Source organism: Pelophylax lessonae (assembly GCF_965119305.1).
Source record: "Pelophylax lessonae genome assembly, chromosome: 9".
Classification (NCBI taxonomy): Eukaryota; Metazoa; Chordata; class Amphibia; order Anura; family Ranidae; genus Pelophylax; species Pelophylax lessonae.
The window spans coordinates 265,511,259-265,526,659 of NC_138776.1; the positions used below are offsets into that span (position 1 = coordinate 265,511,259).

The window sequence follows — 15,401 nt, forward strand, 5'->3', positions numbered from 1 at the left end:
GTCCATATCCCCCTCTCGTCCACACCGACTACCCGCCTGTCCATATCCCCCTCTGGACCGCGCCACCCACCCACCTATCCATATACCCTTCTCTGGTCCACGCCGACCACCCACCTGTCCATATCCCCCTCTGGTCCGCGCCGACCACCCACCTGTCCATATCCCTCTCTCGTCTGTGCCAACCACCCCCCGTCCATACCCTCCTCTGGCCGCACCTACCACCAACCTGTCCATATCCTCCTCTGGTCCATGCTGACCACCCACCTGTCCATATCCCCCTCTGGCTCGCACCGACCACCCACCTGTCCATATCCCACTCTGGCCCGCGCCTACCACCAACTTGTCCATATCCTCCTTTGGTCTATGCTGACCACCCACCTGCCCATATTCCCCTATGGTCCATGCTGACCACCCACCTGTCCATATCCCCCTCTGGTCCATGCTGACCAACCACCTGTCCATATCCCCCTCTGGTCCACGCTGACCACCCACTTGTCCATATAACTCACTCGTCCGCGCCGACCCCCCCCTGTCCATATACCTCTCTAGTCCACGCCGACCACCCCCCCCCCCCCCCCCCCGTCCATATCCCCCTCTGGTCCATGCCTACCACACACCTGTCCATAACCTCCTCTGGTCCATGCCGACCACCCACCTGTCCATATCCTCCTCTGGTCCATGCTGACCACCCACTTGTCCATATCTCCCTCTCATTCACAATCTTCTTTATAGGGGTTAGAAGCTCCCCAAATCTCCTCAGCCAGACAGACAAGTCAGCAGAAGAAATTGATCCATTCCTTACCAGGATGGTGACATTTTTAACAGGAGGTTGGAATGAGACAATCGTTGGGGCGAGTCCCTTCCACTCACGCTCATACTTCTCCCAAAAAACGTCAAGCGACTCGGGTGAACAAAGAAAAGATCCTACTCATAGGGGCCTACCGGACTGATTAGCGCAAAGATGTCATCAGCCTTAAAACCCATCACCAAAATCTCATCCACAACCAACCTCCTGATAGAGGGTGGCACTCCCATCGGAGCGGGCACATAAATAAGATCTTATTACCTCTCTGCTGCCACTTCCAACAATGTCTTTTCTCTACTTCGAGTCACACGAACTTCCTGTCTCTACCTGACTTCACTTCCTGTTTGTACCTGACATCACTTCCTGTCTTCCATAGAGACTTCCTGTCTGAGTAGAAGTGAGATTACCATCTTGTGGAGCTCAGAGGAACTGCAGCCTTAAGAAACATTTTATAGTGTGAACACGGCCTTGTGTTGACAGTCACGCTTTTTAGTTATTTGTCCCGCAATGTCTTTGTCCCGTAAATCTCAGCGTAAAGTGTCATTGTTCTCTTTGTGGCCAGACAAGGGGAGGTCAATCAGCGTCCAGGATGGTGATGTAAGTGGCCAGTGAGTATGCAGTAATCAACAGTGGACGGAGGCTTTCCTGCTCTCCGGATTCATTAGGATGCTGTGCGCAGTGTGTGGAATCAGGGCCAGGACAAGGGTGGTCAGGAGGGGCGCAATGGTTTATTGTGGGGATGGGGGCACGCTCACCCTAACCCTAAGAGAAGGGGGGGCAAAGTTTAGCATCTTTGCCCTGGGCGCTGGATGACCTTGCTCCGGCACGGTGTGGGCTCTTCCCTGAAAGCCACCCCTATGGGGTGTCCAGTGATGAGTACCTGCCTTCTCCAACCCTGCCAGGTATTTAGAAGTCATTGCTTCTTACTGTTTTCCAATCCTCTGACAGGTGGTAGTCCTGGGAGGAGGGGAGCGTGTGGGGTTTGTATAAGAGTCATCAGGGTCCCCTTGTGTGGTGTAAGAAGGGGTGTTGAGGGTGCCACTTGTCCACTTCTAAGATCAAATACTCCCATGTACCTGAATCAACCCCCCATACCCCTAATAACACCCTAAGTCCTCCTCACCCCCTTCTGCCCCTCTCCACCCCCTTCATTGCCCTGTCTCTATCTTTTCCCCCCTTTTCACCACCTTGGCCCCTTCTTCATCACCCCATCTCCCTCTTCACTCCATATTTCCTACTCTCCATCCCCCTTCTTCAATGCCCTCTCTTCATCTCCACCTCCTCATCCCCCTCATGAGTGCTATCGCTTCTTAATTCTCTTGTCCTCCTCTTCACCTCCCCTTCCCACTCTTCACCTGCCCTACACCACTTTTCACCGCCTTCTAATTCTTCATGTCCCTTTACTTATCTTCCTTCTACTACCCCCTCTTCATTTCTCCATCCCTCTCCTAACTGCCCTCTTTTCACCTCTCCTTCCCCCTCTTCACCGCCTTCTGCCCCACTCCACTTCATTGCCCTGTACCCCCTCCTCATCCCCCTTTTTCCCCTCCCTATCCCCTTCTCCACCCCCCCTCATCACTGCACTGTCCCCATCTTCGCCTCCTCACCCCCCCCCCCATCACCCTTCTGTTTCTCTCTTCATCTGCCCTTCCCCATCATCACCTGCCTGGTCCCCTCTTCTTCTGCCTTGCCTCTCTTCATTCCCCTTCTGTCTCTTCATCCCCCTCTTTACCTTCCCATCCCTCTCTTGACTACCCTGCTCCTGCCTATCACCTCCACATCTCCCTCCTCGAATCCCTTTCCCCCTCTTCACCTCACTGCCCCCCTCCCTCTTCATTACCCTATGTCCTTCCTCACTGCTCTGCCCCCCTTCCCACTCTTCATCTCCCCTTCCTTATCTTCCTTCTACTGCCCCCTCTTTATTTGACCATCCCTCTCCTAACTGCCCTCTTGTCACCCCTTTTCAGCTCCCCTCCCCCCTCTTCACTGCCTTCTGCCCCTCTCCCCTTTACCCTTTATTGCCCAATACTCCCTCTTCATCTCTCATCCCCTTTTACAGCCTCGTGCCCTTTTTCACCTTCCAATACCCCTCCTCTTCTCCTCCTCATCACTTCTGTCCCTCTCTTCATCCCCCTTTCCCCATCATCACCTGCCTTGGCCCCTCATTACCTCCCTTGCCTCTCCTCATCTTCCTTCCCACCTCCCCACCCCTCTTTTGATTGCCCTGCTCCTGCTTATCACCTCCACCTCTCCCTATTCACTCCCCTTCCCCCTCTTCACTGCATTGCCCCCCTCTTCACTACCCTAATTCCTTTCTCACTGATCTGCTCCCCCTTTTCAGCCACCTTCCCACTCTTCATCTCCCCTTCCTTATCTTCATTCTACTTCCCCCATCCCTCTCCTAACTGCCCTCTTATCACCCTTTTTTACCTTCCCTTCCCCCTCTTCATCGCCTTCTGCCCCTCTCCACTCCACTGCCCTGTACCCCCTCATCCCCCTTTTTACCACCTTGTCCTTTTTCACCTCTCTATCCCCCTCATCACTGCACTGCCCCCCCCCCCCTCTGCCTCCTCATCCTCCCACCCCCCTCATTACCCTTCTGTCCCTCTCTTCACCTCCCCTTATCACCTGCCTTGCCCCCTCTTCACCTTCCCATCCCTCTCTTGACAGCCCTGCTCCCGCCTATAAACCTCCACATCTTTCTCTTCACTCACCTCTCCTTCTTCAGATCCCCTTCCCCCTCTTAACTTCACTGCCCCCCTCAACTCCCCCCCCCCCCCCTCTTCACTACCCTAGGTCCTTCCTCACTGCTCTGACCCCTTTTCATCTTCCCTTCCTTATCGTTCTTCTATTGCCCCCTCTTCATTTCTCCATCCCTCTCCTAACTGCCCTCTTATCATCCCTTTTCACCTTCCCTCCCCCCTCTTCACTGCTTTCTGCCCCTCTCCACTCCACTTTATTGCCCTATACCCCCTCTTCATCCCCCTTTTTACTGCCTCATGCCCTTTTTCACCTTCCCATCCCCCTCATCACTGCACTGTCCCCCTCATCACCCTTCTGTCCCTCTCTTCATCTCCCCTTCCCCATCATCATCCCCCTTCCCAGTCCCTCTTTTGACTGCCCTGTTCCCGCTTATCACCTCCACATCTCCCTCATCAAATCCCCTTCCCCCTTTTCACTGCATTGCCCCCCTCCCACTTCACTATGTTAATTCTTTACTCACTGCTCTGCCTCCCTTTTCATCCACCTTCCCACTCTTTATCTCCCCCTCCTTATCTTCATTCTACTACCTCCTCTTCATTTCCCTATCCCTCTCCAAACTGCCCTCTTATCACCCATTTTCACCCTCCTCTTCACGCCTTCTGCCCCTCTCCTGTCCCCCTTTTTACCACCTTGTCCTCTTTTTCACCTCTCCACTGCACTGTCCCCCTATTTACTTCCCCTTCATTACCTGCCTTGCCCCCCCCTTCATCCCCACTTCTGACTCCTCATCCCTCTCTTCACCTCCCCATCCCTCTCTTGACTGCCCTGCTTATTACCTCCACATCTCCCTCTTCACTCACCTCTCCCTCTTCAAATCCCCTTCCCCATCCTCACTGCCCGCCTGCCCCTCTTCACTACCCTAGATCCTTCCTCACTACTCTGCCCCCCTTTTCATCCTAGTAACCACCCCCCCCCCCCCGACCATCCTCCTTTTCACTCCTCTTTTGTACATGTTTTTCCTTTTTGCAGACTTTTCAGTGTTAAAACACATGGTGAGGTGACATATTGCCCCCCCCCCCCCCCCCCCCCCGTCACCAACTCTCTGAAAAATGAACCACCATGGATCACTTTTTCACAGGGGCGGCTAGGTCTGAACGTTTAAACAAGTCCTAAAATGTGTAACTACCATGATCAGTCCAAATTCAGAGCTCATTCTTTGTGGGCAATGCATAGGATCCTTCTTCCCCAATGTAAGGGTCCTCTATGCTGACCACTAAGAATGAGCTCCAGGCTTGGACTGAACCTAGGTTGGGGCAGACATTGGCAAGTTTAGGGGTTGTATATGTAAAGCATGTCACGTTTGTCCAATGATTGTTTTAAAAACAGACCTGTAAGTGAAGGAATATTTATCCTCCATCTTGTTTTTTCAACTCAATTTTGTTCTTTCAACTTCATCTTATTACTAAAACCCTAGACTCAGCTTAATTAAAAAGGCTATCTAAGTAAATGCCCTTGAAAGTTTCCAGGACGTTACGCTTTGTGGTCAAACTGACACCTAAAAAGCAAGTCTGTTCGAAGTAACTAATTACACCTTATCTTAACCCTTAGAACAAGTCTGATGTAATGCCAATTATAACTACGCCTTATTTTAATTAGCTCATATGTAAGTACGTGACTTGAAGTAAACTGCTATAATGGTAAACTGCTATTCTTCTATCAACTCTATGTATAATACTGAAAGAGGGACTTCCCCTTTTTCTCCTTCTATAAAAATGATTTCATTGTCTGAATAAAGCCGAGCATTCTGTGACATCGTACCTGCCGTCTCTGTGTCTCATTGAGTGCTCCCAAATATCTGAAGGAACTTTGATGCCTAGGGCCATGCGAGTCTGAATTATTGCCAACAGTAAGAGTTTGTGAAAGTTTACATCACAAAATGTACTCAGCCAATGAAAGTTAATGACTCCATTTTTATTTTTCTCCTGCGGGGGAGGAAAGGAATGCTGATAACCGGCAAGTCTGGTTACATGTCATCAGCTGATCACATGGTAAAGGGCTGCTGTGATTGGCCCTTCACTGTGACCTGTGATCAGCTCAGCAGTCACAGAGCGTACCCCAGGGGGCACCCCAGAGGCAGGGTTCTGAGAGGATGTTTGTAAAAGTTTCCACCACAAAATGTACTCAGCCAACGAAAGGTAAGGACTCCATTTTTATTTTTCTCCTGCTATCAATGGCCAACACGAGACAACACTTCATTCATGTCTTTGGTGATCTCTGATCTTCTTATGAAGTGTTTCTTACATGATGAAGATCAGCCATGGAGTATATCTGAGTTGCATATCAGGGTGTGCTTCTTCCCCACATGTCCAGCAAAATTCAAACAGAAGACATTTCCCGCACATAAGGCACTAATACACCTCAGGGGTTGTGTGGGACCCCTGATGTACAGGAAGACAGGACTTCAGTGAGGAAAAATTCCCTCACTCAGGACAGGAAAGTGGCTTCTCCCCCGTGTGAGATCTCAGATGTCTGTTAAAATCGGACTTCTTTGAAAAACATTTCCCGCACTCAGGACAGGAATACGGCTTCTCACCCATGTGCCATCTTTGATGTTTGTAAAGACGGGACATGTCTAAAAAACATTTCCCGCACTCTGGACAGGCAAATGGCTTCTCCCCCGTGTGTGACCTCTGATGTGTGACCAGTTGTGATTTTTTAGCAAAACATTTCCCACACTCAGAACAGGAAAGCGGCTTCTCCTTCTTGTGTGATCTCTGATGTCTGTTACGATTGGACTTCTCCGAAAAACATTTCCCGCACTCAGTACAAGAATACGGCTTTTCCCCCGTGTGAGACCTTTGATGTGAGACAATGTCTGATTTTTGTACAAAACATTTCCCGCACTCAGGACAGGAATACAGCTTCTCACCCGTGTGCCATCTCTGATGTTTGTTAAGATGCGACTTATCTGAAAAACATTTCCCGCATTCAGGACAGCAGTACGGCTTCTCCCCTGTGTGCAATCTCTGATGTCTGTTAAGATGGGACTTAGCTGAAAAACATTTCTCGCACTCAGGGCAGGAATACGGCTTCTCACCTGTGTGACATCTTTTATGCATATTAAGAGTGGATTGAAAATAGAAACTCTTTCCGCACTCATTACAGGGAAACCTCTTACATGTTATAAAGATGGCACCGTCCCTCACAGTCTGAGGTTTCTCAGGATAAGAGGAATACGATGGTCCGGCACTGTCCCTCACAGTCTGAGGTTCCTCAGGATAATAGGAATACGATGGTCCCGCACCGTCCCTCACAGTCTGAGGTTCCTCAGGATAAGAGGAATACGATGGTCCGGCACTGTCCCTCACAGTCTGAGGTTCCTCAGGATAAGAGGAAAACAATGGTCCGGCACCATCCCTCACAGTCTGAGGTTCCTCAGGATAAGAGGAATACGATGGTCCGTCTACACTGGGTGGTGCCGGATGGACATTTGAGGTAGCTGGGTTTTCTCCTGGACTATACTGTGTGATGTCCTCATCTTCTACTTTACAGTCTGGAGACAAAGTGAGACAATCCTCTGAGGTTTTCCTCATCTCCCATCCATGTACTAAAATAGAAATACGAAGATTTTTACGAGACATCAGCAGATTGGTTCCCCTAAACCAGGACTCCGCCCACATCAGGCAGCTTCGTCTCTGAGGATCTTACAATTCCCCCCTCAAGGTAACTAGTAAATGGGTTCCTGCCCTACTTTGAACCAATCAGTGAGCAGTATGGGTGAAGGAATGTATTTAGAGTTAATGACCCACCTGTGCTGATCTCTGTAGGAGTGTCCTCCTCTATAAATGTCCCCGTTATTCCATCCTCCTCCATAGACTGCTGGTCATCCCTCACATACGTCTCTTCTTCTTCTGCTTTAACCTCAACTTTTATTTCTATCAGATCTTCACCCTAAACCAAGAGAAGGATTAACAATAACATCTTTAAAATATAAGCTCACATAAAAAATACACACATCATCTCCATAAGGCCATGTTCTAGATGCTCCATCCCACCAACCTTGTAACAGTGAGGGATGGTGTGACCTTCCTGTGTGGAATGCCGAGAATACAGAGGACGGGGACATCTCTCTGGGGTTTTTTTCTTATTAGCTGGCTCCATCATATTGTCCTTGTAGGGATCTTTGGGTTCTACAGAAAGCTCCTTCATCAGACCATACTGCCCATCCTCCTCTTTATACTCTTCTTTAAAAACAAAGTTATGACCCCCCAAGTTTCCACTCTAAATATATAATAAAACATTCATTATAACACAAATGGCTTGTATAAAAATCATACCAACAATATTTGTTGAGCACCAACCTGATGATGGTGAGGGATGGTGTGATCTTCCTGTGTGGAATCCCGGGAATACAGAGGACGGGGACATCTCTCTGGTGGGTTCCCATTACTGGATCCATCTGTAGGAAACACACACACTGACTGAATACATTGTTTCTATGTGTTTATCAGATGATGGGGGATCTAGGTGGATCCTCCGTACTGCTCTCTCCTTTACAATAAAGTCTCCTCTTACCCGGTGATGTGAGGGGCGGCTGATTCTCCATCATGACGTCCTTGTAGAGATCCTTGTGTCCTTCTAAATACTCCCACTCCTCCATGGAGAAATAGACAGTGACATCCTGACACCTTATAGGAACCTGACACACACAATGATACAGTCACCATCCAGACACATCCCTTGTCTGTTACTGGATAATGTCCCAGAATTCCCAGCACCGCTCACCTCTCCTGTCAGCAGCTCCATCATCTTCTTGGTGACTTCTAGAATCTTCTCCATGTTGTGTCTCTCAGGTTTTAGGGAGTCCCATGGAGGCACTGTGATGGTCATATGATCACCTGACTTCAGAAGAGGAAATCTCTGTATTGGGGAACCAATAGGAATATCATGTTAGAATCCCAGAATCCTCCTCACCTCTCCGGTCAGGTCTGTGTTTTATTAATAGAGATAAGAGTGATGTCATGTGACCTCCCAGAATCCTCCTCACCTCTCCGGTCAGCAGGTAGATGATCTCCAGCGTGAGATCTAATATCCTCTCAGTCATGTGACTTCGGTCCTCCTCCATCCTCAGTGATATGGTCATGTGATCTATGCGGGGTTCTCTGTAGACGGATGGTGGAGAATTACCTGGACTGTATTGGTTGTACAATATTAGGATCGGGATATGAGGATCTAATAAGCCGGCTGCCCCCGGTGTGAATTGACAAATGCTGTCTGGGTTACTTAGGGGCCTTTTTATAACAACATTTTAATAATCTTTTTTTCAAAAAAATCTGCATGTACATTATTTTTGTGCCAATTGGGTGCATACAAACATTCTTTAAACTTTTTTCTCTTCTAAATGTTTTTTTTATTATGGGCGATAGTAAGTTACCACATTGGGGGCCATTAGGTGGAGTTGAGGAGCAAAGGAAATACACAGGAAATACATACGCCTTTGTAATAAGAGCTCATATGAGAGGCAGAGTTGCTGCACAGGGAGATAGTAGCGGGAGAGCAGTTGCTGCACAAGTATATAATAGGGGGAGAGCAGTTGCTGCACTGGGAGATTGTAGGGGGCGTGCAGTTGCTGCACAAGGAAATAGGGGGAGGGCAGTTGCTGCATGGGGAAATAGGAGGAGGAGAGGAGTTGATGCATGGGTATATAGTAGGGGGAGAGCAGTTGCAGCACGGGGAGAAAGTAGCGAGAGAGCAGTTGCTGCACAGGAAGAAAGTAGGGGGAGAGCAGTTGCTGCACAGGGAGAGAGTAGGGGGAGAGCCGTTGCTGCACAGGGAGACAGTAGGGGGGAGCAGTTGCGGCACGGGGAGATAGTAGGGGGAGAACAGTTGCTGCATGAGGAGACAGTAGGGGGAGAACAGTTGCTGTATGGGGAGAACAGTTGCTGCACAGGGAGAACAGTAGGCGGAGAGCAGTTGCTGTACGGGGAGATAGTAGGGGGGAAGAGCAGATACTGTATGGGGAGATAGTAGGAGGAGAACAGTTGCTGTGCGGGGAGATAGTAGGGGAATAACAGTTGCTGCATGAGGAGACAGTAGGGGAGAACAGTTGCTGTATGGGTATATAGTAGGGGGAGAGCAGTTGCAGCACGGGGAGATAGTAGCGAGAAAGCAGTTGCTGCACAGGAAGACAGTAGGGGGAGAGCAGTTGCTGCACAGGGAGAGAGTAGGGGGAGAGCAGTTGCTGTACGGGGAGATAGAGGGAGAGCCGTTGCTGCACAGGGAGACAGTAGGGGGGAGCAGTTGCTGCACGGGGAGATAGTAGGGGGAGAACAGTTGCTGCATGAGGAGACAGTAGGGGAGAACAGTTGCTGCACAGGGAGAACAGTAGGTATGGGGAGATAGTAGGGGGGAAGAGCAGATGCTGTATGGGGAGATAGTAGGAGGAGAGCAGTTGCTGTACGGGGAGATAGTAGGGGGAGAGCAGTTGCTGTACGGGGAGATAATAGGGGGAGAGCAGTTGCTGTACGGAGAGATAATAGGGGGAGAGCAGTTGCTGTACTGGGAGATAGTAGGGGGAGAGCAGTTGCTGTACTGGGAGATAGTAGGGGGAGAGCAGTTGCTGTACTGGAAGATAGTAGGGGGACAGCAGTTGCTGCATAGGGAGATAGTAGGGGGATAGCAGTTGCTGCATAGGGAGATAGTAGGGGAAGAGCAGTTGCTGCATGGTAAGATAGTAAGGGGCAAACAGTTTCTGCAGGACATAATGGTGGTAGGGCCACACAAATTAGAGGCAGGCTACATATACTGGGCAATAATACAGCCACAGCTTACACAGGAGGCCAATGATTGGCTGAATAAGAGAACAATCATCTCCAACTGCTTAAAGATCGTCTAGGGTACGCAGAGGCCCCCCCCCCCCCAATTCACCAACCCCCATTAATATCTTTATCTAAACTTGCATCTAAGCCTTCAATATGGTTCCCATGCAGTGGTGCATTTTTAGGTCTAGGGGTCACGAAAGGCACTTTTATTTACCTGATCCTCCGCTTCCATGGGCTTTTCTTGGTTGTAAGAATGGTCCCAGCCTAGGCTCTTGGCTCTAGGTTCTCGCCTAGGCTCTGGCAGTTGCAGGCCTTCTGACATCATCAGGAATGAGGAGCCCATAGTCCTTCACTGGATGTCAGCACATTAAGGGGCAATCCATTGCCAGAGCAAAGGTGAGTGGAGGAGAGTACTGGTTTTTGGGAGTTGACGCATTTACCCCTTACAATGGGGCTTAATGTGCTATGGAAAGGTATATTGCTAGTTTAGGTCCATGGCATTTCTCCATTTCCCGGAGATTGGCTTTAGCCATTTAAAGTTTGGGATAATTTATATTTTTTGAAAGCAGAGAACAGAATTACGGCTAACTTTATCACTGCTACCAAGCCCCCTATGTGATAACAAAACTAAAAATGACAGGTCCTCTTCAAGGATACATCAAGGGTCTATTGGACTCCCTATGATCTACTATGGACCTCACTGAAGCTAGTCAAAGACAGATTGGGCCTAATTAGCTCCTCCCCCAGCCACAGTGCCCGGGGAATAACATCTCTGAACCTGGAAGTGATGAAATACTCAACACTTCTGGGTTCATTCACCGGAGATCGAAGAACTGATCACCCTCCACTCCATCCACCATGCCAGTCCCAGGCCCACAGGAGGGTCAATGGAATCCAGGTACATGGCAGATGTAGTAGGGTGTGGGGGTGGGTTGGTATCTTCGGAGGAAGAATTTCAGTACATCCCGAATCTGAATCTCATTCCTCGTTACAAGAACCTGCAAAGGTGAGAAGGTGACACATCTCCAAAATTATGAGAATGTTTCGGACCCATAAGTGGGGAAATGTTCTGATCCTAATCTAGGTTTCCACACTATATATGTGTGTATCATCATCTGCTGGAGATAAAAGACGTCACAGTGACTATGGAGGAAGAGGACGGACATGACGGGGGGGGGGGTTACTGGGTGTAAATATAAAATAAGATCTTATTACCTCCTCTGTTGCCACTTCCAGCAATGTCTCCTCTCTACTTCCCCCAACTCACCTCTGACCCGGAACTTCCTGACTCTACCTGAAATCACTTCCTGTCTTCCATAGAGACTTCCTGTCTGGGTAGAAGTGAGATCACCATCTTGTGGAGCTCAGAGGAACTGCAGCCCCGAGAAATGCCTCGTAGGGTGAACGCGGCCTTGTGATGTGTGTGTATGTACTGTATATCCTTATAGATGGGGTCATCTCCACTCCCACCAAGGGAAATAGAAATATATTACTGACTAGTCCAGCCTTTCTCAGTCAGGGTTCCTCCAAAGGCTGTCTCTCAGTAACAACTGACATCAATGATCTGTAAGGGGGGCAGTCTTCCCACTAATGATAATATAAGAATGTCCTTCTCCCTCTTACCACTGATATAAGGGGGTCCTTCTCCCATTGATTACTAATATAAAGGACCACTACACTGACCACTGATATAAGGGAGTCCTTCTACAATTGGTTGCTAATGTAAGGGACCACTACACTGACCACTGATATAAGGGAGTCCTTCTATAATTGGTTGCTAATGTAAGGGACCACTACACTGACCACTGAAATAAGAGGGTCCTTCTCCCGTTGGTCACTAATGTAAGGGGCCATTACACTTACTACTGATGTAAGGGGGTCATTCTACCATTGGTTACCAATGTAAGGGACCACTACACTGACCACTGAAATAAGAGGTTCCTTCTCCCATTGGTCACCAATGTAAGGGGCCATTACACTGACCACTGATATAAGGAGGTCCTTCTACCGTTGGTTACCAATGTAAGGGACCACTACACTGACCACTGATATAAGGGGGGGGGGGTCCTTCTCCTATTGATCACCGATGTAAGGAAACACTACACTCACCGCTGATATAAGGGGGTCCTTCTCCCATTGGTCACCAATGTAAGGAACCACTACACTGACCACTGATATAAGGAGGGTCCTTTTCCCATCGGTCACCAATGTAAGGGACCACTACATTAACCACTGATATAATGGAGTCCTTCTCCTATTGGTCACCAATGTAAAGGACTGCTACACTGACCACTGATATAAGAGGGTCCTTTTCCCATTGGTCACCAATGTAAGGAACCACTACACTGACCACTGATATAAGGAGGGTCTATTTCCCATTGGTCACCAATGTAAGGGACCACTACACTAACCACTGATATAATGGAGTCCCTCTCCTATTGGTCACCAATGTAAGGGACTGCTACACTCACCACTGATATAAGAGGGTCCTTTTCCCATTGGTCACCAATGTATGGGACCACTACACCCTTCTCCCATTGGTCACCAATGTAAGGGAGCACTACACTGACCATTGATATAAGGGGGCCCTTCTCCCATTGGTTGCTAATGTAAGGGACCACTGATATAAGAAGGTCTTTCTCCCGTTGGTCACTAATGTAAGTGACCACTACACTGATATAAGGGGGTCCCTCTCCCATTGGTCACCAATGTAAGGGACCGCTGATAAAAAGGGTTCCTTCTCCTCTATTGATCACCAATGTAAGGGACCACTACACTGACCACTGATATAAAGGGGTACTTCTCTTATTGATCACAAATGTAAGGGTACGCTACACTGACCACTGATATAAGAGGGTCCTTCTCCCATTGGTTACTAATGTATTATTTCAGGTTCAAATCTGTCAATTTATGCAGCGCTTTACATATACATTGCACATTCACATCAGTCCCTGCCCTCAAGGAGCTTACAATCTAAGGTCCCTAACTCACATACATACATACATACATAGTAGGGCCAATTTTATACAGGATCCCATTAACCTACCTACCAGCATGTCTTTTGTAAAGGACCATTACGCTGACCACTGATGTAACGGGGTCCTTCTCCCATTGGTTACTAATGTAAAGGATCACTACCCTGACCACTGATATAAGGACGGTCCTTTTCCCATTGGTCACCAATGTAAGGGACCACTACACTGGCCACTGATATAAGGAGGGTCCTTCTCCTATTGATCACCAATGTAAGAGACCGCTACACTAACCACTGATATAAGGAGGGTCCTTTTCCCATTGGTCACTTATGTAAGGGGCCACTACAGTGATCACTTAGGATGAGCTCTGGGTTTGGACTGAACAAAGGTTTAGACAGGATTCGACATGTTTGGGGATTCGGTGAATGATGGGAGAACTAAATGGGTATTTAGCTGAGTTAAACCTTCATCTGCAGTATTACTATGCTGTGAAATGTAACAGCTTCACTATGTATGTTAAGCTATAATGTATATGAAAAACTCCAGACGACTGCACTCTATATGTAGGGCTCCATATAACACACTCCTGACCACTGCACGCTCTACCCTATTCTGTATATGACATACCCCTGACCACTGCACTCTATATGTAGGGCTCCATATAACACACTCCTGACCACTGCACGCTCTACCCTATTCTGTATATGACATACCCCTGACCACTGCACTCTGTATGTAGGGCTCCATATAACACACTCCTGACCACTGCACGCTCTACTCTATTCTGTATATGACATACCCCTGACCACTGCACTCTGTACACTGAGCCATATATGACACAGTGGATAGAACTACCGCACTTGCGACTGAGCCCTGGCATTCCACCACTATTTAGTGAGGCCCAGCGGGGTTGCTTGCCGCAGGGCTCTGAGCTGAGAGCGTCTTTCTCATACAGCCCAGAGCACTGACAGTTCTCCCTCCCCCCTCCCTAACACAGATAAGAGAGGAGAGAGACAATCTGCTTCTCCTTCCGCCTCCCCCTGTGAGGGAAGTGTGAAGCCCAGCAGCTGAAATTGATCATTGATCAAGGTCATTGATCGTTAATGATTTTGATCATTCAACTGCTGAGTTTCACACTTCCCACAGTGCACACCCAGGAGGAGAGGGGCGGGAGGAGAAGGAGCAGATCGTCTCTCTCCTCTCCCATTCCACGATGCACACACAGGAGGAGAGGGTGGAGAAGGAGCAGAGTGTCTCTCTACTCTCCCATTCCATGGTGCACACACAGGAGGAGAGGGGCGGGAGTAGAAGGAGCAGATCGGCTCTGTCCTCTCCCATCTTGCGGGGCACACACAGGAGGAGAGGGGCGGGAGGAGAAGGAGCAGATCGGCTCTGTCCTTTTCCATATTGCGGGGCACACACAGGAGGAGAGGGGCAGGAGGAGAAGGAGCAGATCGGCTCTGTCCTTTCCCATCTTGCGGGGCACACACAGGAGGAGAGGGGCGGGAGGAGAAGGAGCAGATCGGCTCTGTCCTCTCCCATCTTGCGGGGCACACACAGGAGGAGAGGGGCGGGAGGAGAAGGAGCAGATCGGCTCTGTCCTCTCCCATCTTGCGGGGCACACACAGGAGGAGAGGGGCGGGAGGAGAAGGAGCAGATCGGCTCTGTCCTTTCCCATCTTGTGGGGCACACACAGGAGGAGAGGGGCGGGAGGAGAAGGAGCAGATCGGCTCTGTCCTCTCCCATCTTGCGGGGCACACACAGGAGGAGAGGGGCGGGAGGAGAAGGAGCAGATCGGCTCTGTCCTCTCCCATCTTGCGGGGCACACACAGGAGGAGAGGGACGGGAGGAGAAGGAGCAGATCGGCTCTGTCCTCTCCCATCTTGCGGGACACACACAGGAGGAGAGGGGCGGGAGGAGAAGGAGCAGATCGGCTCTGTCCTCTCCCATCTTGCGGGGCACACACAGGAGGAGAGGGGCGGGAGGAGAAGGAGCAGATCGGCTCTGTCCTTTCCCATCTTGCGGGGCACACACAGGAGGAGAGGGGCGGGAGGAGAAGGAGCAGATCGGCTCTGTCCTTTCCCATCTTGTGGGGCA

The 15,401-nt window shown here is 49.5% G+C and overlaps 3 protein-coding genes across 3 annotated transcripts in view; 2 read left to right on the top strand and 1 right to left on the bottom strand.

Annotated features, from left to right (window-relative positions):
* The window catches only part of LOC309564445 (uncharacterized protein), a 382,799-nt gene that overhangs the window by 284,581 nt on the left and 82,817 nt on the right, over positions 1-15,401 (top strand).
* Positions 1-15,401, top strand: part of LOC309562642 (uncharacterized protein) — a 124,256-nt gene that overhangs the window by 52,249 nt on the left and 56,606 nt on the right. The gene's annotated exons all lie outside the window — the stretch shown is intronic.
* LOC309563936 (uncharacterized protein) lies at positions 5,870-8,654 on the bottom strand. The gene is made up of 5 exons (XM_082268567.1): positions 8,556-8,654; positions 8,294-8,428; positions 8,084-8,207; positions 7,870-7,967; positions 5,870-6,801 (listed from the first exon to the last, which is right to left on the bottom strand). The coding sequence occupies exons 1-5, from the start codon at positions 8,649-8,651 to the stop codon at positions 5,989-5,991; spliced, it is 1,266 nt and encodes a 421-aa protein (XP_082124693.1). The 5' UTR covers positions 8,652-8,654; the 3' UTR covers positions 5,870-5,988.